This window comes from Callorhinus ursinus, unplaced genomic scaffold (assembly GCF_003265705.2).
Source record: "Callorhinus ursinus isolate GAN/ISIS: 27379988/994484 unplaced genomic scaffold, GSC_fseal_2.0 scaffold13, whole genome shotgun sequence".
Taxonomy (NCBI): Eukaryota; Metazoa; Chordata; class Mammalia; order Carnivora; family Otariidae; genus Callorhinus; species Callorhinus ursinus.
In genome coordinates this window covers 7,161,134-7,184,469 of record NW_027397075.1, presented here as the reverse complement: position 1 = coordinate 7,184,469, position 23,336 = coordinate 7,161,134, and the positions used below count along the sequence as shown (strand labels likewise).

The 23,336-nt window shown below is 51.0% G+C and overlaps 1 protein-coding gene across 10 annotated transcripts in view; it reads left to right on the top strand.

Annotated features, from left to right (window-relative positions):
- Positions 1-2,943: 2,943 nt before the first annotated feature.
- Positions 2,944-23,336, top strand: part of CIITA (class II major histocompatibility complex transactivator) — a 45,256-nt gene continuing 24,863 nt past the window's right edge. For 3 of the 10 annotated variants that reach the window (XM_073899514.1, XM_073899512.1, XM_073899513.1), the window contains exon 1: positions 2,950-3,411. In XM_073899514.1, coding sequence (XP_073755615.1) covers positions 3,129-3,411 — 283 coding nt within the window. In that variant the 5' untranslated portion in view covers positions 2,950-3,128. Of the gene's footprint in view, positions 3,412-11,385; positions 11,628-12,604; positions 13,202-23,336 lie in introns of those variants that run through there. The other 7 variants (XM_025855554.2, XM_025855552.2, XM_025855551.2 and 4 more) reach the window with 5 other exon arrangements.

Below are 23,336 nucleotides of genomic sequence, written 5' to 3'. Positions count from 1 at the left end.
TGTATATATATACCTTATCTTCTTTATCCATTCATCTGTTGATGGACATCTGGGCTCTTTCCACAGTTTGGCTCTTGTGGACATTGCTGCTGTAAACATCGGGGTGCGCGTGCCCCTTCAGATCACTACGTTTGTATCATTGGGGTAAATACCCAGTAGTGCAATTGCTGGGCCATAGGGTAGTTCTATTTTCAACTTTTTGAGGAACCTCCAAACTGTTTTCCAGAGTGGCTGCATCAGCTTGCATTCCCACCAACAGTGTAGGAGGGTTCCCCTTTCTCTGCATCCCCGCCAACATCTGTCGTTTCCTGACTTGTTAATTTTAGCCATTCTGACTGGTGTGAGGTGGTATCTCATTGAGCTTTTGATTTGGATTTCCCTGATGCCGAGTGATGTTGAGCAATTTTTCATGTGTCTGTTGGTCATTTGGATGTCGTCTTTGCAGAAATGTCTGTTCATGTCTTCTGCCCATGAAATGGTTCTTTAAAAAAAAAAAAAGATTTTATTGTTTTAAGTAATCTTTACCCCCAACATGGGGCTTGAACTCACCACCTCAATATCAAGAGTTACATGCTCCACCAACTGAGCCAGCTGGGAGCCTCCCTTTATGTCTTTTTCATTCATGATTATAGTCAGTGCTTTAAAAATCCTTGTTTGCCAGTTTCAACATCTGGGTCATCTAGAGGTCAGTTTCCATTGATTGTCTTTTTCTCTTGAGAAAGGGTCCCTTTTTCCTGTTTTTTTATAGTCAAGTAATTTTGGATGTATACTGCACATCATATGTTGCAAACTCTCTGGATTGTTATAATCTGAACAGTGTTAATTTTTTGTTGTTGATTTAGCGGGCTCCTAACTTGGCTGGAATCAAATGCAATCTTCTACTCCCTCCCCACCCTTATGGTAGGTTGCAATTCAAATCTCAGTTCTGTTCCTTTAGCCTTAGCTGAGCTGTTTGGAGTCTGACTGGGAATGTATACATGGTTCGGAAGTCAGCTAGATATTTGGGCAGTTTATACACAGAATTTGAAGCAACTCCTCTCTCTACCCTTTCTGGAATTTCTACTCCTACTTTCCAGCAGATATTTTTTTTTAAAGATTTTATTTATTTATTTGACAGAGAGACACAGTAAGAGCAGGAACACAAGCAGGGGGAGTGGGAGAGGGAGAAGCAGGCTTCCCTCTGAGCAGGGAGCCCGATGCGGGGCTCCATCCCAGGACCCTGGGATCATGACCTGAGACGAAGGCAGATGCTCAACAACTGAGTCACCCAGGCACCCCACCAGCAGATATTATTACCCCAAATTCTGTCCTCTGGTTATTCAGGGCCAGTAAACTTTGCATTTTTTAAGGGTTTTAGTTGCCCTGTGCAGTAGTGATTGAGACTTGCCCTCAGGCTAAACCCATGAGCTAAGAACTCACCAGTGGTATTCTTGTCTTTCATATGTTGATTCCCTTCTAGTATCTACTAGCTCTGGTCACTCTTCAGTGCCTTTAGGTAGTCATTTTTTGTCTTTTGTTTTTTGGGGGCTCCCCCCCCAGGGTTGTTAGTTATTATCTGTGGTGGAGTTGGTCCCATAGGAACTACTCAGTGATACTGGAAGTTGAAATCCTACTTTATCTCACTTAAATGAACAATGCAGATGGTCCCATCTGAGAGATGGTAAAGCTGAGACCAGGCTAGGAAATGAGGTCACTGGTGTGTTTCGAAATGGTAAGAGAGAGCAATCGGCTATGATAAAAAAAAAAAAAATTGGGTTTGGAATTTTTTAAAAAGATTTATTTATCGGGGCGCCTGGGTGGCTCAGTCGTTAAGCATCTGCCTTCGGCTCAGGTCATGACCCCAGGGTCCTGGGATCGAGCCCTGCATCCCGCTCCCTGCTCCGCAGGAAACCTGTTTCTCCCTCTCCCATTCCCCCCCTGCTTGTGTTCCCTCTCTCACTCTGTCAAATAAATAAATAAAATCTTTAAAAAAAGATTTATTTATCTATTTGGGAGAGAGAGAGAGCATGCGTGGGAGGGGCAGAGGGAGAGGGAGAGAGAATCTCAAGCAGATTCCACCCTGAACTCAGAGCCCAATGCAGGGCCGGATCTCACGACCCTGAGATCATGAACGGAGTGGAAACCAAGAATTGGATGCTCAACAGACTGCATCACCCAGGTACCCCTGGGTTGGGATTTTTTTAGAATAGAATCCTAAAATAGACTGGCTTCTAGGCAAGCCTCTGTTTTGTACATTAGTAAATCGGGGATGATTATTCACATATAGTCAGTGTTCACTAAGTGCTTACTAGGTCCAGCACTAAGCCCTTTCAATGCATTATCTTTTTTAATCCTCAAGAAGGCTTAATGAGGTTGGATTACTTTCGTTGGGAGATTTTGCTAAGGAGGGGACTAAGGTTTAGTGAGGTTAAGCCCAAGATGACAGTCGTGTGCATGACTAATCAATAATAATAATGGCTCATATTTATTGAACTGTTATCATGTTGTAGATAACGTGCTAGGTGCCCTGCATACATTATCTCATTTAATTCTTTCAACAACTCTGTGAGGTCAGGCCTGTTATTATCACTCCATCTAACTCCAGGAGGTCAGGATGATTATCATCATCTAACATTTTCAGGTGGAGGAGTGGGGGCTGGAAAGAGGCTGAGCAAGTTGCTCAAGTTCACATGATTAGCAAGCAGCGCTGGGATTTGAACCCCAGCAGATTCGCTCCAAAGCCAATTGTTTAACCTCTATGCCCCAACTGCCTTCTTGCTGTGATAAAACATCTGAAAAGGACCATCACTGTGTAAGTTCCCAGAGAGGCAAGTTCGCTTCCTGTTTAGTGAATATCAGACTGGATCAAGTGGAACCCACAGGCTCTGGGCTTCTCTGACACGGGCACGTGGGCGGTCCCAGCCAGTATCGGTGGGGTCCGAATCAGCCCGAGCACCCATTTCCAACCATACCTCAGGCACCCCAGCCTACAACGCAAATGAGGAAACCTGCCTAAGCAGGAATTAACAGCACCCAACTGCAGAGGTTCCCTCATCCTGTTTTTCACTTCGTGTTTTGGATGCTGCAGACTGGGTGAGCAGAGATCCTAGGCTTTGGCCCGGGCAGCTAGCCTGCCTCCGAGCCCTGCCATGAACCACTTCCAGACCATCCTGACTCGGGTCCAGATGCTGCTGTCCAGCCATCGGCCGAGTCAAGTGCAGGCCCTCCTGGACCACATGCTGGAGAAGGAGCTTCTGTCCCGGGAGTACCACTTCGCCCTGCTCCGCGAGCCTGATGGCGAGGCCCTGGCCAGGAAGATCTCCTTGACCCTGCTGGAGAAAGGAGACCCAGACTTGGCCCTCTTGAGGTGGGCATGGAGTGGGTTGCAGGTCCCAGTGGCCGAGAGGGATCCCGACTCCAAGGACCACAGTGGTAAGTTGGCATCCCCTTCGCCCAAGTAGCAAGGACTGGCCGTAGGCAGCACACGGGTTTTCCCTCCTCTCTGAAAGGAGAGTCAGTGTGCTCATCCCCAACCCCAGATGGGAAGGCGGAGCTGGACAGGAGTCAGGGCATCTGGATGATCTGGCAGGAGCAGCAAGCGCTTGGACAACTTGGTCTGTGATGCTGGGTGTGCACATACAGCACGCTTCCCACTCAGCTTAAGAAAAGACCATCCCGGAGGCATGCTATCAAATGCCTGCTTCATTTACATTCTGAGTGGCCTTGATGTGTCAGGCACTGTGCTGGGCACCGGCTGGGGGCTACGGATCAGCTCCTGCCTGCAAGGGGCTCACGGTCCAGTAGGGAAGACAGCTGCAGGACTCGGTGGGGTTCAAATGTGGAGAGAAGAGGTACCAGAGAGAGGACGGGCCACGAAGCTGGAGAGCAGAGGATGCTGTGTGTGCATCTGTATCAGTGAGAGACAGAAATCAAAAGACAGGGTGAGAGAAGAGAGAGAGAGAGGGAGACCGAGACAGGAAGAGAGAGAGAGAGAGAGGGAGACCGAGACAGGAAGAGAGAGAGAGAGAGGGAGGGAGACCGAGACAGAGAACAGGAACCTGATCAGAGAAAAGAGAGGAAGAGTGTCTTACTTTTAGAGTATTGACGACACTTGACACCTCTTAAATCGGAAAAACAAGCCTACACCATGTTGCTTCCACCCACATCCCTGGCCCCGCAGACCGTGTGGGTCTTTCTTCCCTGTTGCAAAGAGGTTCTTGCTTTGTTGCCAACAACGTTCTTCCTAAAGATGCGTGTCTGTTCTGCCTCCTGCTCTATCCAGATCTAGGCTTTTCCAACTTGAGGACACAGCACTCATGGCCCCTCTATGGTTTCACAGTCACTTCAACTGGGAGAGGATCACAGTGATTGATATTTATTGGGCATTGACCACATGCCAGGCCCCGCCTCAGCGCATGGCAGCGCTCTTAGTTCTGACGTAACGAAGAAAGCACAGACCACCCAGAGGTGACCCCACCCTGGGTTCTCCAGGTGGGAAGTAGTGGAGGCTGGATTTGAAGGCAGACAAACTTAATCCTCGGAATAAAAAGGAGTAAAAAGCCTTCCGATGGTCTTGACTGGGGCACTGGGGGGCGTATGCATTTCTCCCGCTCTTCTGCGGAGACATGAACTTACAAGGGGTCAGTTTTCCTCATGGTTCAGTTCTCTCCCAGATGGTCTCTGTTGGTTCCTTGGACTTGTCTCTTACTCTTTCCCTTCCCCACCTGAATGATCTCCCTGATTTCTTCATGGGTGTGCAAGCAGCCTGTTTGGTCTTGAGGGCGGTGAGCAGCCACCCCGGGATGGTGGGGGTGGTGAGTCAACCCCGTCCTCCTTCCTTGCAAACCGCATGCCCCTTTCTCTTTTATGTGAGGCTGCCTGACACCTCGGCACTCCCCTCCTCTGTCCGCTGGTTCCTGTTATTTAACTCTGTTTCCTCCCTGGGGATGTCATATTTTTATTTCTGAGCCCATGTGACTCAAGAAAGGGAACTGGGCTCAGAATGATGTGGCCTTAAGGGGGCTGGGAGACAGAGAAGGGCAGGGTGCCTCCTTTCCCAGCCCTTTCTTCCTGTCCTCCAGCTCAGCCCCCCATCAGGGCTGCCGGGTGTGTGGCTGCGGTGGAAGTTGGAGGGAGCAGCCTTTGGAGGGGAAGCGGGAGAAGGGGAAAGAGAATTGTGTGCTTTGTAAAGAAAGGGCCCTGACTCTGGTTTCAGTGGGGGTTCAGAAGAGGAAATCGTCATGTGAAGGTTTTGTAACTCTCTCCACAACCCTTAACGATCTTCACCCTCCACTGGTCTAAACCCTGTGCTGGCTCCCCATCACTCAGAGGAAAAGCCAAATCTAAACGGTGGCCCACAAGGCTCATCACAGTCTGGCTCTCGTCGCGGCTCTGCTCTCATCCCCTACTTCTGCTCATCTCCTCCAGCCATACTGGCACCCCCGCTGTCCCTGGGACAGGCCTGGCATGCCCTCTACCACAGGACCTTGGCACATGCTCTTCCTACTACCTGGAACATTCTTCTCCACATATCCTCTTGGAGGATGCCTCCTAAGCTCTTCGCTCAGATCTCACCTTCTCAACAAGGCCTACCCCGAGCATCCCCTTTAGCATGGCAGGTCCCGGCGCCTGGGTGGCTCGATCACTTAAGCATCTGCCTTCAGCTCAGGTCTGGTCCCGGGGTCCTGGGGTCCCAGGATCAAGTCCTGCGTCGGGTTCCTCGCTCAGCAGGGAGCCTGCTTCTCCCTCTGCCTGTCACTCCCCCTGCTTGTGCTCTCTCTCTCTGACAAGTAAATTAAAAAAAAAAAAAAAAGAATTGCAGGTCCCCATCCACGCTCTGAGCCCTCTCCCTAAACTGACATTTTCACCTTCTATATATTTTACTTTTGTATTATGTTTGTCATTCATTGTCTGACTCTCCCACTAGAAAATAAGCTCCACGTGGGCAGGGATCTGTATTTTGATCATATCCTATCCTAAATGCCTAGCACAGTGCCTGGCACTAGGTAGGTGTGTAATGTAGATTTGTTGAATGTTGGATGGTTAAATGGATAGATGGGGGGCGCCTGGGTGGCTCAGTTGGTTAAGCAGCCGCCTTCGGCTCAGGTCATGATCCTGGAGTCCCGGGATCGAGTCCCGCATCGGGCTCCCTGCTCAGCAGGGTGTCTGCTTCTCCCTCTGACCCTCTTCCGTCTCGTGCTCTCTATCTCTCATTCTCTCTCTCTCAAATAAATAAATAAAATCTTTAAAAAAAAATGGATGGATGGAGGGATGGTTGGATGAGTGGGTCGGTGGATGGATGGGAGATGGATTGGGTGGGTGGATGGCTCAGGTACTACCATTATTCTCACTTTACAGAATGGTAAACTGAGGCACAGAGTGGTTAAGAGATGGCCTGGGGTGAGGGCTAATGGACGTCACAAGGTCGGATCTACCGCTGCACTTTCTGCTCGGCTGCCTCTCCTAAACAACCCGAGGGATACCGTAAATCTACCCATAACAGGTTGACTATCTTCAAACTGAAACCAGGTCTGAAACTTCTAACTGATTCAGAAGTCACCTTCCACTACCACGGTGCCTTGGTGCATTGTGCAGAAAGCCTATTTCTGGGGCTTTGACCTTGGGTATCTGACTCTGCTACAGGAGACAGCACAGGTGCATCCAACCCCAGGCAAGCTCAGGGGGCAGGGGGAGGCCTGAGAGCCAAGGTCCTTGTCCTGACACAACTCAGCAGCTTCCCTGGGGAAACAAAGCAAACGCTCGGGGCATTCTTTGGTGACAATGGGTCACAACGCGTGGCAGGCAGTCTGGGGACAGAGAAGAGACAGTGAGGATGGCAGTGATGGAGAAAGCCCAGGCTGGACACTGGAGAGCTCTGGGTCTGAGGCCACGCTCTGATTCTTACAAACCGTGTGAACTCGGCCACATGACTGGACCACTCTGACCCTCTGTTTCTTCATCTTGAAAATGAGAGCAATGATATAAAGCCCCCAGGGCTATAGTGAGGGTTAAATTAAATGAGATGGTAGCTGGAAACTGTCTAAGGCAGTGCTTGGCATTGGATAGCTAAGTCTCGAGGGGTCATAGCAGGGAGAATTGGACAAGGAAGGAAAAACCAGGGGTTTGAGGTACAGAGAAAACAATTATGTCTACAGTCTCATGGGGGGCCGCACAGAATATCTAGACACCTCTTCCATGTGAAACACAGCACTGAGTGCTTGGGTGCTCTGTATATGTGAGAAGTGCATCAGTGTGCCCCCACCGTTGGGCTGGCACACGGTCTCAGCCCTCAGACTGCCTAAGTGCTGGTCCTCCCTAATTCCAAGGGGTGTGCCTGTGAGCACCTTCTGGAACCTCTCTGAGCCTTAGTTTTCCACATCTGTACAATGGAGGCAATGATAGTACCCAGGGTGGTGCTCTGAGGATTCAGTGACCTCATCCAGTGTAGGGCACTTGCATTTCCGGCAAGAAGAGAGTGGATTCTGACCTATCAGCTCAGGGGTGGTGTTTGGGCAGCTACAGCCCCGGGGTGACAGCCAGCTTGGGTTTTTGAACGGAGGCTTTGCCCAGCAGTGCCTTTGGGCATGTGTTCTCAGAGGCCATAGGAACCTCCCCACCCCCCACTCCCCAGGGGTTTATATTTTATTTTTCTCTTTGGCTTTCTTTTGTTCTTTGGTCACTCTATGCTTTCATGATGCGTTATATTTGCCCACGAGGACTCAGTTCTAGGAACCATAGAACAAAGTCTCCCTCTAGGATGTTGCCTGATTTATTGGAAAGGAAGGGACATGCCCCAGGCTGCCAAACGTTTCCTCTGGCTTCCTTCCTCATTTGGCCCTTACCACGAGAGCCACCTGAGCCCAGACCTCGGAGAGGAGAGGCGCTGTGCCCTCCCACCCTCCTCTTTCCCTTCCCAAGACCTGTTTCTTCTCTGATCCTGGGGAGCCTACTCTGCCTTCTGGAAGGAGACGTGCTGGCAAGAATAACTGTTGTCCATTCACCTTGGACGGCTTCCCCGCCAGCCAGACTCACTTCATCTTCACCCTTGGGAGCTGAAGAAAGAAAAGTGCCTGTACCTGGAAGTTGGCACTTCCCCATGGGTTTTCCCAGGCTGACCAGTGGCCCATTCCATACTCTACTTGGCTCCAAGCCTGGCGCCTGACCCAACCAGAGCCGGTTTCTGTTCTCTGTTGTCATTACCTGAAGCAGCTCACCTGTGTCCTTCCCTAGTACCTATTCATCTCTCTAGCCACCCACCTGCCCAGCCACCTCCCTGCGTGCCCTCAAACTTACCTGGTCTACATAACCACCTACCAGTGTCTACTTATCAATCCATCAATTTATATCTGTTATCCACTTATACATACTTACCAATCTATTTATCTAACCATTTATAGTTTTATGTATCAACTTATTTACCTGCCTTCCTACCAACTCATCTGCTTGTGTATTTACCGACTAATAGGCCTGCATTCTCATGCACATTCCTACCTGCCTAATTTAGATACATACCAGTTTTATTGTATCTATTCACCTACTTCTCTAGTCACCTTTCCCTTCCTTCCTTATACATCTTCCCTCCTTTTTTTTTTTTAAAGATTGTATTTATTTATTTGACAGAGAGAGAGAGCCCATAAACAAGCAGAGTAGCAGGCAGAGGGAAAGGGAGAAGGAGGCTCCCCGCTGAGCAAGGAACTGGATGTGGGACTTGATCCCAGAACCCTGGGATCATGACCTGAGCCGAAGGCAGTGGCTTAACCGACTGAGCCACCCAGGTGCCCCTCTTCCCTCCTCTTTAATCATTGTCTTAGCACCTGCTAGGGATTATGGTGGTCACCAAAGAGCATAAGAAAGGGCACTTACAACCTAGGGAGAGGGGACCCTTCACCATTGGGCACTTGAGTCTGCCTTGATCATACCAATCCAAACTCCGTTCCTTCACTCAAGCAATCTTGGAGTAGTGTGAATTTTAAATAAGAAAATAAAACTGTGAGTCCCAGACAGTAGCAACCTCATGATCTAATCAGAAGTAACAGAGTCTCTACTTAATGAAATGGGAAGTTCACAGATGCATTGCCAAATACATGGCAACAAGTTTTCTAAAAATGAGTAAAGCATAAGATTGATGTTACCTGGAAGGGTGCTGAAAGCAAGAGCTCCGGCCTTGAAGGAGGGCTAAACTAGAGAAGACAGGAGCTTAGCCCTGCATGAGCAGAGGTACCCACGTAGGGCAAGCAGGTCTTTTTGAGGAGACTACAGCAAGGGATGACAAGCCCACTCAGAAGTTGTTCCCCTCATGTCCTCCCCTTGGGGCTTGGCAGGGGACCCTGGCAGGCAATTTTCACAATGCTTCTGCTGGTAGCCAGTGGTCTTTGTCCTGCTGGATCTTGCCTGGAGGCAAAGACATTTGCATGCCCAGGGCAAAGTGGCTTGAACAGCGCTGAGAGGGCTCCCCAGTAGGGAGGAAATTGATTTTGTTCAAAGCAGCCCTGGGCTCAGAGAACGGTCACCATCTCTGAGGGAGTTTCAAAGAAGGACATCGGCAGGAGGAATGCAGGATGCTTTAATAGGGAGAAATTTGGGGCTCGGCTTACCCTCCGCCCTGCTCCTTGCCCTGACCACCCAGGTGGCTTGGCATTCTAGCTCTGCTACGCCAGGCTGCCCACTCCTCATCTCTGTTTCCACTGAGCCTGCCAAAAGTCAGACCCCATCAGCTCCTGGCTGGGCACCACAATGTCTCCTCTCCCGTGTCTCTACCTGGGGCACTGCCTGTGCTAATCTAACAGCCTCCGGCACCAGCCAAACATGCAGCATGGTCCATGTCACCACCCAGCTCAGAGCCCTGTGTTGACACAGGCATGGTCAGGTTTGGGGATTGAGTATGGGTCTGGGGGCGGGGGGGACGGTTCAGTGTGGATGTGGAAAGACCAGGTAGCAGAGAGGAGATTGGACCCAGTGAGAGGTGATGGCATCCAGGCAGGTGCACTCCGGTCGGACGGACTCTCATTGGCATGTCCTGCCATGAACCAGATTCAGAACTGCCTCAGCCATGGCCGTCACTCAGAACTGGCTGCCTCCAAGGACAGGAAAGGACTCTCACAAGTGGCCTTGAGACAGGTGAATGGGCAGGGTGCCTCTCCCTTGGCACCAGGTCATGGGAAGGTGACACTTCTTGAGATTTCTAATATTTGTCACGTCTGTCTTATTAGCCTAACAAGGCAAGACCGTGTTTCAAGTTGACTACTAGCGTTTCCCATTGGTCTGCCTACTTCCTCCCTGGGCCTTCTAAAAGCAGGGACTGTTTCAAAATAACCACCTTACAAAGATAGGCATCATTATCTTTATTTCGTATGTGGTGGAAACCAAGGCCCACACAAGGGAATGAGGGGTCCAAGGACACGCACCTGCTAGCAACAGCAGGGGCTCGATGCCAGATCTTCAGACTCCTAACCCAGTGCTCTTTCAGTAAAAGTGCAGGAAGGAGGCACTTGTCACTGCTTCCCAAACTTCATTCACTTCTGGACCACGCTTTCGATTTCTACGCACCATCGTGTACTAATTATTTGCCCGACAGGTGTTTTTTCAAAGCGTTCACATTTTTTTTTTAAATTCAAGTTTATTTTCCAAGGAATGTTTATGTTCGCCATAAGTGGAAGGAATGCCACCCACTGAAGTGAACTGTGAAACAGGAAGGGGGGCAATGTTTATACAAATCCAGCCAGAAACTGTCTCACTGAAGGCTTGCAACTAGGGAATGCTTTCTGGGAAACAGGGATGTATCCTGCATTTGAAGAGGTTTGTTAAAGACCTATTAGCCTGACAAACACTCTTCCAGATGCCATCAGGAGCGCGGGTAGAGACTTGCAGGGGCACTAACTTTCTCCCTGTGGGTCAGTGCTATTTAGCACTGCATCCGTGTGTCGCCCCAAACCATCTGGCTGTAAGTAGACCACATTTGGGGTAACATTGTTTTATGTGTAATTTACGTTTTGGTCCCATGTCTTGGAATAAAAATCATGAGTGGACCACTCATGATCTCCAAAGCAATTCAGGGCAGTTTGGTGTGGGGGTGGGGTGGTGGAGGAAATGGAATCTGGGGAGCCTGCTGGACCCCAGCTCAGCTTGTCTTGAGGCATTTTTGGGGCTCTGATCCTGGCCCCGTCCTGCAGAGGATGGCAGGGATTGGGGCTCCATTGTGGTCACCATAATTTCAGAATGTCATTGTGTTAAAGGTCTCCCTCCAAGAAACGACTCTCAACCTTCTATGGTCACCCCCTTTGGTCCACAAAAAGGAACTGAAATTACCATCAGAGGCACGGGGAGGGCTTAAGGGAGTGTGGGCAAATTAGAGAGTTTTAGACCGAGAGATCAGAGGGCTTGATGCCACTTCATAGGGGGAAAGTTTTCTGTTGGTCCCTTGCTTGCTTTGCATGTGGGCTTAGTCTTGGCGGGTTCCTGACTGGTATAGGTGGCTAAGCTGGAGATGAAGCTGTCTGCTCTTGAGCTGGGCATGTAAAGGCATCGTTTTGGGCAGGCTGAGGGCACCAGGAGGGGCTGCCAGACTCCAGAAGCCACTGCCTCACTGGTTTCCCACACCATGCGTTGCCTGGCTCCACGCCCTGCGGGGTCCTACCTGCCAGAGTCTCAAGGTAAAAAGGGGGGTGAAGGAAGTTGGGGCTGACAAGGCTTCTTGATTTAGGATAAGGTCTCAGCTGGCCCCACCATCTCTGAACTGGGGAGTGGGAGCAGAGAGTGGGGTCCTTGTCCCATCGGGGCTGTTGGGAAAAGTGAGGTGGTTGATTATTTCCATCCACTTGAGGGACATTCAGATCCGTCCAGGTGCCTGGCATGTGAGAGGACTTTATCAGCGCTGAAGAGTTCTAGAGGCCAACTTTCAGGAGGCATGTCGTTAGCTCTCAGCATTGATAGCCTGGCTTGGCCAGCCACAGGCGCTCTCTCCACCAGGTAAACACTGAGGGGTGCCCTTGAAGGACAGACCCCCCCCTACCCCCCCGGGAGAAGCAGGAAAATCAAAGTCGGAGTCAGCTCCTTGGCATAGCTGTTGAGCCCCAACTGGCTGGACAGATGCTCCCCTCTCCCCAGTTTCTAGATTGTGTTTTGGGGAAGAAGTGGGGGCTAGGAGACAGATGGCACCAGCTCTGCAATCAGCAAGGCAGGTTTGAATCCCAGCTGCATTGTTGGCTGGGTGTGAAGTGACACAGAACCTGTCACCAACCTTCTCTGACGCTCTTTGCCTGGGCTGTTAAAAATTCTGACAGGGTCATGATGAGGGATCAAAGTCCAGCACAGAGCCTGGTACATGGTAGGAACGGAATTTCATCAGGGAAGCCTGCTATTACTAGTGCCGCTGTGTTGTGTGTTTCAGAGGGGGCTCAGGGGGGTGAGACGCCTTTCCTCAGACACCGCTGAGGTTTGCCAGCTCTGTTGGATTGAGCCTGTTGGGAGTTTCGATGGGAAGGAGAGGTCAGGAGTCACCTTGACCCACGCCTTCAATTCCAGACAGGAACTCCAAGCGTGGGAAGTGCCCTCCCCAAATTCTCATGGTGGGTGGAGCTGGGGTCCAGAACCTCTGGAGGAGGAAAGGCAGGAGGAGTGTGGGCATCAGGGATGAGGCTGAATTTCCAGCCCGTGAGGGTCCCTGAGGCACTTTCTCTTGCCTCTGGAGGGCATTTGCCTTCCCAGGAGTGAATGGCTCATGGAGCAAGTCTCTGGGTCCGTGTCCCCAGCAAGGGCAGTTCGCCACCTTCATGGCCGGGCTGAGCTGGAGAGACACGGAGGCCAAGCCAAAGCAAGGGAGAGCTGCCTGCAAGTCAGGGTTTGCAGATGGCGAGCCCGCAGCTCCCCCGGAGGGGGGTGGAAGGAGGCTGGCCCTTTCCAGGAGCCGATAGACGTTCCAGCAGTGCCCAGGAGTGTAAGGATGTGACCTTGGCCCTTCCAAGAAAGCACGTGGTGGGTGCTTTGCGCCTGTTTACTCCCCAGCTTGGCCCAAATCCCGGCGCAGAGAGAAAGTGAAAGAGAAAAGGACGGCCCTGGCGGATGAGGTGGGGGGACTGGGCGACCAACCCGCCCCAGTCTCGCAGCAGCCCCACAGCTGGCGGGAACGAGAGGCCACCGGCAGCACGCGAGAGTCGGGGAGCAGCGATAGGTGACCAGGGCTGTGCCCCTGCACCCCGAACGTCGGCCCGGCAATCGAGGCTCAGAGGTTGGCTGCTACTTTCCTGAGGTCACACAGCAAGGCTGGGAGGAGGAGGAAGGGAATGTGCGGCGTGCGGACCCGCGAAATTCCGCGTTTCCAGCATCCGCGGTCTGGAACGCAGGGACTGGGGCACGGACCGGAGCTGGGTCGGGGTGCCCGGCCGCGGGGCCCGGAGAGAGCGCGGGGCAAGGGGAGGCGGGCGGGAGCCGGGCATCTGCAGACACCCTGGGGGCGCAGAAGAAGCGCGCGGAGAGGAGACCAGCGCCGGCGCCAAACCCGGGGCGCACACACCCTCCGCGCCTCCTAGAGTCTGGAGAGGCGAATGGTACGCGCGCGCGCTGAGCGGCACGCAGATGCCTCTATGGGGACCCTGGGCTCGGGCCGCCCTTCTCTGAGCCTCAGTTTTCCAGTTGGATCACAGCACCGCTCTGACTCAGGAGTGCAGGTTTCCGACCCTTGGGTGGGGTGCCTTTTGGGAAGGTTTGTGGGGCGCACGACCTTTAGTGGGCGCCCTGGAGAAATCCTCACCTCTCTCCCCCAGGAGGCAAAACTGAAAAAGGAAAAAGACCTTGATTTGAGGGTCTCAGAATTGCAATTCGGGGAGCACAGAAAAGCGTCTTGCTCCGGTGGGGGAAAACCGGGGGTTTTTATGAGAAAGAAGGAGGGGGGTGATTACATGATTTAGGTAAAGAGCAGAGAACAAGCCTGCTAATTTGGTGCTTCCCCATTGAGCCGTTTCTGTTGATTGCCTTACTATTTTGTTGCTGCTATTAGATGAAACAGTCCCTTGTAGGTATGAACTCTCCTGTCCCCATGCGGTCTGAATGCCAGTTGTTCTGTTGACTTTTTATGAACAACTGCTTGTAAAAACAATTGCCAGTTCAAGAGTTCATTAGAAAGGAAAATGAAATTTTAAAATGGAGTCTCTCATGTCCATGAATTTTATACAATTCCAGGCCTCTCTTTGATAATCTGGGGTGGGGGTGGGGCAGCTTTCTGGGAGGGCTTTGACAGGGCTGACATATCCACCTCACTCTGGGGTCCTGAGCCCCGCCTTCCAAGGAGAGAAACCAAGGAGCCCCAGAAACAGCTGCGGGGGGATCTCTCTGGGGCCCCAGAATGCCAGAGTTGGAACTGCCATGTCTAGCTCCATCTGGGACCCTTAAGGCCCACAGTTCTCTTCTGAGTCCCATGCCCTCCCCCATCAAGGTGACAGAGGATAGGAGACAGATGCCCAGCAGTCCACAGCACCCCACTTGTTATCGCAGCCAGGTGTTCCTAACTTTGGCAAGATGCCTTCCATCTGTGAAGCCCCCCTCCCCACCAACCCAGAAAAGAAATACTCCCAGCCAATCAGAAGGTTAAGGAAACTGGTGCTTCTTGCTCTAGGGCCTGGTGGAGCAGAGGGGGGCGAGGGGGAGACCCCAGAAAGTCCTCACCTTCCAAACCCCAGACTGCCTTAGGTAAGGAGCTGGTCTCCAAGATCCCAGGATGTACAATGGAAAGATCCTCAGAGGGAACTGAGCCAGGGGGTCCCAGGCTTCCTGCACAAGGGAGTCACTTGTTTAGCATGTAGGCTTCTGGGTTCTGCCACCAGGACCCACCCAGGCTAAACCATCTATCTGGGTGATTCCTATGGCAGAGGCCCAGAGGTTATATACATGTATTGAGAGGCATTGAAGTGGTCCAAACCCTGTTGTCTCACCATGTTACAAAACCTCTGGGGACTTCCCCAGGAGGTTTTGTAACCAAGGTCACATAGTCGAGGTTTTGGTAGAGTCAAGATTTGAATCCAAGTCTCTGGAGAGCCCAGTCCAGTGCCTGGGCAGGGGTGTGAGCCTCCACAAATGCAGGGCAGGTCCTGGGTAGTCAGAGTCTTGCTGCTGTACAGCAAAACCTGTCTGACAGCAGGGACCTGGTTTGACCTCTTGAGACCTCAGCCCCTGGTCCCTTGTGAAGAGTAGTTAGGAAATTAGCAAAAGGACTCAACAGCATGGACTGGGGTCAATCCCCGGCAATCAGAGACGTGGCCTGAGGAAGAGGGAGAAGCTTCTGGACTTGGCTTTCAGACTTGCCATCCATCAACCCTGGATAAATGACTTCCCTCTCTGAGGTACATTTATAACATGGCTAAAACGAGAGCACACTGTCTGGGAAGCACTTGGGAAGAATCACCAAAGAATCCACCTGGGCCAGGAGTAAGCATTATAGCCCCTGAAGGGATTGTATGGAAAGATCTGAGGGGAAGTTGTGGGCGGAAGGGAGGCTTCTAGACTTTGTCACATACCTGATGGGTGGTCCACGGACAGTTCTCAAAGACGCGTTCATCGATACCAGGTAGGAGATCCCTACTTTTCTGATTCGTTCTTGAGCCGCCTCCCCCATTTTTGTGTGTAGACATCTTTGACAACACTCATACTGAGTGATGTTTCTTTTTAGCAGAGTAGGGCAGCTGACCTGATTGTAATAACATTGTTTTGTTTTTAGTGGTAAGTGATGCTGGGTTTTTTCCCCCCACGGGAGGGAGTGATAGAAAGTTTCCTTTTTTTTTCTTAATGATAATATAAAATTTACCAAGGTACCCATTTTAAGTATACGATTGAGCTGTAATAAATACATTCCTGCTGTTATACAACCATCCCAGCATCTGTCTCCAGAACTTTCTCATTGCCCCAAACTGAAACTCTGGCCCCATGACACGCGAACTCCCCATTCGGGCCCCCTCCCCCGGCTGCTACCCTTTGATTTTCTGTCTCTGTGGAGTTGACCACTCTAGGTGCCTCGTGTAAGTGGAATTCTATAGTATTTGTCTTTTTGTGACTGGCTTCTTTCATTGAGCATGTTGTTTTTGAGGCCCATCCGTGTTGTAGCAGGTGTCCGTGTTTCTTTCCTTATCATGGCTTAGTAATATCCCAGTGTATGGATAGGCCCTGCTGTGTTTATCCATTCTTCTGTTGATGGACACTTGAGTTGTTTCCACCTTTTGTCTATTACGAAGAGTATGCTATGAACATCTGTGTACCAGTATGCTTTTGACTTCCTGCTTTCAAATCTGGAAGGTTTTCTTTTAACATAAATATATTTATTTCTTTAAAAAGTTAATTCAAGGGACGCCTGGGTGGCTCAGCCATTTAAGCCTCTGCCTTCGGCTCGGGTCACGATCCAGGGTCCTGGGATTGAACCCCAAGTTGGACTCCCTGCTCAGCAAGGAGTCTGTTTCTCCCTCTGCTGCTCCCCCTGCATGCGCTCTCTCTCTCATTCTCTCTCTCTCTCTCTCTGACAAATAAAGAAATATCGTTAAGAAAAAAAAAAGTTAATTCAAGGAAAATGCAAAGGTAAATTATAGAACAGGTGGTATGCAGATCTGACCCCAAAATTGTAAAGGGGGCTGATGAACACCTGAAGTTTGGGAGACTGGACTGGGGAAAAGACCTGGTAGCAATTGTAACAATCCAGAGTGTGGGGCTGGGGGCTCCTCCATCAAGGGCATGGCAGTCGACAGGGACTCCTGGAAGGAGAAGGAGAGAATTGAGGAAGGTGTTCACTCTGGTTCTAGGATTTTCAGCGGGGGAGAAGTGGAAAGGTGGCAGAAATGGAGAGCCTGGAAGGGTCACTTGGGAGAAGGAGAATTGCAGACCTCCCAGAGTTCAAGAAAAGTCACCCCAGCGGGGGGGGGGGGGGCAGTGTTTTCTTGGCAAGTGGAAAGTCAGGCTGCCTTGAAAATAAAACCCATTTGAATTCCCTACAAGGCAGGTGTGTGTGTGAGGGGGCACAAGGGGGTGCTCTTTTAAAAATACAGAATCTCTGGGAGTTGGCCCAGGCTGCTGTGTGTTTAGCGCCCTTTTCAGGCAGTTTTGATTCACAGCCAAGCCTGCCAATGGCTCGTCTCTGCCGTCAGATGCTAGCAGGCAGGGCTGGACCATGATTCATGGCTCAGAGGCTCCAGCACCCAGCAGAGGGCCTGGCACTGGCTTAGGCACCCCATTAGGTCAAGCTGGGGGTCAAGACTGGAGCCGAGGGCCTGGCTTGGCCACAGGGTGCTCATTCCCCTCCCCATCCCAGTACCTGGCTCAGGTTGTCTTCCGGGGAGGGGGCTGGGGTTGGAGGGAACCTGTCGGACTCCTTTCCAGGTCACTCTGATTGCAGCTCGGAATGTTGGGGCATGCAGAGTGAGGGCCACCTGGAGGTGGGAGGGGCCAGGCCGGCCTGAAGGGGACGGGCGCTCTGGACAAACACGGAGCCTACCTCCTCCCCCAGCTGCAGCTCTTACTGCTGGTCTCCTGCCGTCTCATCCTGTCCACCAGGACCCTTACCCCCAGTCACTGGCCGTCTGTGGGCACACACGCCAGTTGAGGTGGTATCATTTGAATCCTAAGTCGCGATGAGGTGAATGTCCTCAGTGGGGGTCCAGACTAGATAGGTGGCTTGCCCCAGCTCTTCAGAGGTGGTCTCTGGTGGGGGAGGGCTTTTGTGGGGTTCTGTGTGGTTGCCAGGCCCCCTGGTAGAAAAACAGAATGAGCTAGTCTCTGGTGAGGTTCCTAGGAAGCAGATTCGGAGTTGAAGATTTGCATGTGGGAGATTTATTGGGGAGAGGTGAGGTGGGGGACACCGCAGGGAGAGGGAAGAGGCAGGATTGGGCAGAGGGAGGATTGGGCTGCCAGCCATAAGTCTCAACAGGGGTTTCAGCCACCCCCACCCGGAGGCCCCACAGAGTGTGCTGAAGCTGGGACAGCCTTTAGGGTTACTGCAAATTAAGGCACCAGACTGGAGCTTTGCACCCCACAGGGACCAGTCATCAGATACGGTGTCCCCTTGGAGAAGGGGTGTGACTTGGAGCTATGCCCAGAGCTGTGAGTTGTGAGCCCCTTGCCCTCCAGCAACTGGTGGATGGGCACCCCAACCTCAGCCCCTTGAGGGGGTTCGTCCGTGTTGTAGCAGGATGCTACATGTAACACATCACACCAGTTAAAATTGTCAAGTCAGAGTATCTGGAGGCTGAGGTCTACACGCTCCTCCGGAGTTGTATTTTAACCCTACTCTGCAGCCCCTTTTGGGGAGGGAAGGTTGTGGGCCCTCCGTCCCCTTTAAGCAGTGCCACATGCTCTGAGATTTGCCTTCTAATGCATTCAAGGTGGGTCCCTGTGTTTGTGTGTATTCTTGGAACCTCTCTGCTGCGTTTTCATGCGCCTCGATGTCACTCTGCACATCTATGCACATCTAGCTTTGGGGTCTCAGGGCTCATTCTGTTTCTGACTTTTCACTCTGCACTATGTGGCTGGGTGTGCATTTGGTCTGTCGCTTCTAACACGGTATCCTCCTCCATGGATCACAGTGTCTACTTTTGACTGCCCTGCTCTCAGCCATGGACACCCAGATGGCATCCCCCTGCTGTCACCACAAAGAGTCCAGTGCGTCCTCTAATGGGTGTCCCCATGCAGCTGTGGGAGTGTTTCTTTAGGAGATACATACCCAACCTGGAGTTGTGAGGTTGTCAGATCTCTGCATCCTCTGGTATTCGAACAGGTGCCGGGGTGTTCGCTGGGGTGGCTGCACCAGCCCACTTCTTCCAACCTTTGGCATTTCCTAGCTTTCTAACTTCGACCAGTGGTGCAGTATCAAGTGGCACCTCGCTGTTCTTATTTGGAAACTCACATCACTAGAGCATTTTCTGGAAATGCCACTTTATTTTTTTAAAGATTTTTTATTTATTTGACAGAGAGATAGAGAGAGCACAAGTAGGCAGAGTGGCAGGCAGAGGGAGAAGCAGGCTCTCCGCCAAGCAGGGAGCCCGATGCGGGGCTCGATCCCAGGACCCTGGGATCACGACCGGAGCCGAAGGCAGACACTTAACCAACTGAGCCACTCAGGCGCCCCTCTGGAAATGTCACTTTAGGCAAGTCACAGCAATGTAATAAGGTAGATGCTCTGCCAACCAAATATGGTAGGTTTCACAACTGGGAGAGGCTGAGGAACTTATATGAGGTCACATAGTTAGTGCGGAATTGGGATTTGAACCGAGAGCAAGCACTCTTAACCACTGTATTACTATCATCATGATTCGTCTCCCTCTTAAAATATTATCTGAGTCTACATTGCAAGCTTCTTGGCAGGGAATGTGTTTTAAACCTCTTTAGGGCCCCTGGAGAACTGAGCCCAGGGCCTTTTTTTTTTTTTTTTTTGGGTTTGGGATGCTCAGTAAATCATTGTTTTACAGATTTGGATGAAAACCAGTGCGGTATGTCTTTCAGAATTTATCTGGAGGACAAAAATGCAAGAGAAGAGGAAACTTGTTTGATCGATTAGCCCCACAGAGATACTGACTGGGGTCTGGTCGTGGAAGATAAAGTAGCCCTGGGCTCCTGGCTTCCTGCCACCATCTGACCCCCAGAAGTAGCTTGTCAGGAGGTTAGGGAGCAAGGTAGTGTTAGGAGGGCCCTTGGGGGAATGGAGAGGGGCAAGGCTGACAAGCAATGAGGAATTTAGAATCCCAAAATACCTCAGCTGAGTTGGCTCCACCCCATTTCATGAAACTAAGGCTCAGAGGGTACTCAAGAGCAAAAGCTGAGCTGGAACGCAACACCATTCTCTCGGACACACAGTTCAAAGATCTTCATTTCTTCCTCAGGAGGAGAATTAGAGTCAACATGCAGGGAAATATTTCTTTTTTGTGCTCTTTTATCACAGTGCAGAGCAGAGCTGAAGAGTTCGGGGGTAGCAAAGGTGCCCCTTTCTCCCTCCCAGTGCTGCTTGAGGCCCTCAAGGACACACTCCCTTTTCTGGGAAGAAAGCACCTGTTAAACTGAGCCTAGCCTCCTTGTTCTCATCCGTAAAATGAATATGATAATACCAATTTCCCAGAGTTGCTGTGACAATGGAAACAACGTTATGCATCTAGAGTACCCAGCACAGTCCCCCAACACAACAGACTCTCCCAGTAGGAAAGGACCGTTATGTCAGCAGACACCGGCTGTCAGGTTACTTCAGGAAGAGTTTGAACAGTTTGGTAATACTTGATTTCCCTCAGGCAGGGGAGAGAGAAATGAATTTATTCCAGGAACCATCTTGGTGCCTACAGTCTTTCAAAACCTGTGGTGTAGTACAAAATGGGGACGGAAATGAACCCCCCAAAGGGACTTTTGGTGGCCAAGAGATTAGGAACTTTTTCTCAAGTTGGATGTGGAAGGTGGTAGCCCAGGGGGAAGGGCGGGTTCAAAGAGGACCTTCTAAAAATACCGTTCATTTACCAAAAAGACACAGACCACTTCTCTGTGGTGCCCCAGATAGCTCCTCAAAAGGAGAAATCATCTTGTCACCCATGCCTCCTGTCACCAGGCAAGGACAAGAAGCCATGGTTTTGCAGCCAGGCATCTGGCTCTGATCCTACCAGTTTTTCTCAGCTGTTTCTTTATCTGAGAAATGGGAAGACAAATCACAAATGTGTGTGTTAGACTGAATGGAATAAGGTCTACACATCATGTCATTTGGTGCCTGGTGCTCAGCGGGCACCTGTGAATTCTAGTTATGCATCACTTTTATGGGTGGAGAGAGCCTGCTATGTGCAAGAGCATGCTGGAGTCTGGGGATAGGTGAGCTAGACAGACAGGGCTCCTTCCCTCACAGGACTCCTGGCCTGTGTGATTTGCCTAGTGCTAGGGCAGCTGAAGGGCTCCCTGTCCTTTGCAGTGGGGGGATTTGAGCCATCTCTGTTCCCAGTCCCCTCTAGATTGGCATGTGGGGGAAAGAGTCCAATCAGAAGCACTTCCTAAACATCTAGAGAGAGACATAAGGAAACTGGTTGTGGGAACGCTGGTCCCAAGCCAAGATGTAAGTCGATCTTGGACATGAATGGGAGATACTGTGGCTTTGGGAGATCGAGACCAGGAGACTAGACTCCAGAACAGAGCCCCAGCTCTGCAGCATCCCAACATCATGGGATTCCTTTGACTGTGGGCCTCCTGTGTGCCTCCAAGAGCTTCTCTTGGCCTTTCAATGGTCCCACAAGGGAAGTGTCAATATCCTGATCTAGTAGTGGGAAAACTGATAGAGAGGTGAAGTCACTTACTTAATGCCTCCTAACCAGGATTCAGATGAAAACTCTCCAACCAGGTGACCTTGGACAAGTCATTTCACGGAAGTGTTTGACTATCCTCATCTATCAAATGGGCATTAAATCCTGCCTTCTCCCTAGAGCTCTTTGGGAGCTCAAATGAGGGGGTAGGGTGGAGGCAGAAGCCCATTATGAGCTGGAAATCCCTGTATACTCAAGACAAGTGCATAAGGTGCAGGGTTCATCTTGGGGTAGCTAGAAGGAAGGTGTGGAGGTATATGTTGGGGCTATCTGAGTGTGCATGTCCTCTTCTTCTTCTTCTTCTTTGAGAGAGAGAGAGCGCGCATGAGTGGAGGGGTTGGGAGCAGAGGGGGAGTGAGAGAAAGAATCTTAAGCAGGCTCCATGCTCAGCATGGAGCCCAATGTGGGCCTCGATCTCACGACCCTGAGATCATGACCTGAGCCGAAATCAAGAGCCAGACGCTTAAATGACTGAGCCACCCAGGCACCCCAAGAGTAAATGTCTTCTTGTCTGGGTTTAGCCAGTGACACAGAACTCGGGCCCATGGATGACTTTTTTCCCAGGCACTTCTCAGTGGTAGCGATGGGGGACATGAGCAGACCTCCCAGGCTGCACTGCTGGCTGTGGGATTTTCTTGTTCCTATGGGGTCTGTGGGAGCTCCTTAAGTAAAAGAATGGAAAGCTTGGCTTCACAATGTTGTGACTTACGGAGGAATGAAAGAGAAAGGGCCCCTTTGTCAACCCCCAGAGCTTAGAAGCAAATTAATAATCATAAATAATGATAGTGATGATGATGGCCATCTCCCACATTTGCTTACCATGTATGTGCTGGATGCCATTCTAAGTCACCATTCCCTAAATTCTTGCTAAGTGCCAGTCACCTTTCTGAGGGCTTTATGAGAATTAACTCACTGGATCCTAATGAGTTACCAGTTATTATTCCCATTTTACAGATCAGGAAACTGAGACTCTAGGAGGTTGATAAAACAAACCTACCTAGGTTGTGGTGAGTTGGTAGGTAGGAGTGATTTCAGAGGCAGGCAATTTGACTCCCAAGCTCACGCAAGTTGGCTTTTTTCTCTTCTGTCAGTGTGTTTCTCTGGGATCTGATCGCATTTGGCAATGCTGTCCAAAGTTTGAAGCTGAGCCCGTCAATAGTGGGGCTGGGTTATACTTCTTCAAGCTCCTCTCCATGGCACCTCCTGCCGTCACCCTTCTGCGATAGGACCTGGTCCCTCCCTATTCCTGGGCCTAGATATGACGGGGAGTGTTCATTGAATGGAAACATTTTGATCGGTAGGAAAGAGCAATGGACTGAGAATCTTGTGCTTGGGAGGGATCAGGTGCAGGCTTGGCCAGGGACAGGCTATGGGGCCTTGAGCAAGTGGCATCCCTTCTCAGGGTCTCATCTGCTCTGTAGAGTGAAGAAGGTTGGACTTGAAGGCCCCTGGCAGACCTGTTACCCTGTGAAAAAATAGTTTGGGGAACTTGACCAAAGTCACCCAACTCATTGGTGAAATGGTTAGGCTCAATCCAGAGCTGTTGTCTCCAGATCTGGCTGCCTGGAAAAAGAGGTGGATTGCTACAATGTAAGCTGTCCACAAATATCCCAGACTGAAAAGAGGAGGAAGGCACCCGGCAAGATTTGGGTGGAGGGGGGTCTTTTCTTACCTCCCTGGAGAGAACAGATTTCTTCTCTGGTCTCAAGCCACTGTGCTGGGAGGGGTAGAATTCTTCCTCTGACCCCCAGGCTTGGCTTCATGACAAGAAAAGGGTGGGGACTCCATCTTTCGGTTCCGCTTCCTCCAGTCATGGCTGGCTGGACCTTTGAGGCAAGTCTGTGATGTTTGGGTTCCCGCAGCCCCCACCCAACACATTATCAACAGGCAGCCCCAGCCAGGGCCCCATGATGGCCTGGAAAGTTCATTCTCCGTGATATCCGGGGTCTGTGCAGAGACCCTCCATAGGTAGTGAGCATTGTTAATGAATCAAATGAAAAGCAGCAGCTGGAAGGCAGTGGTGAGTTGTGTGTGTGTGTGTGTGTGTGTGTGTGTGTGTGTGTGTGTGTGTGT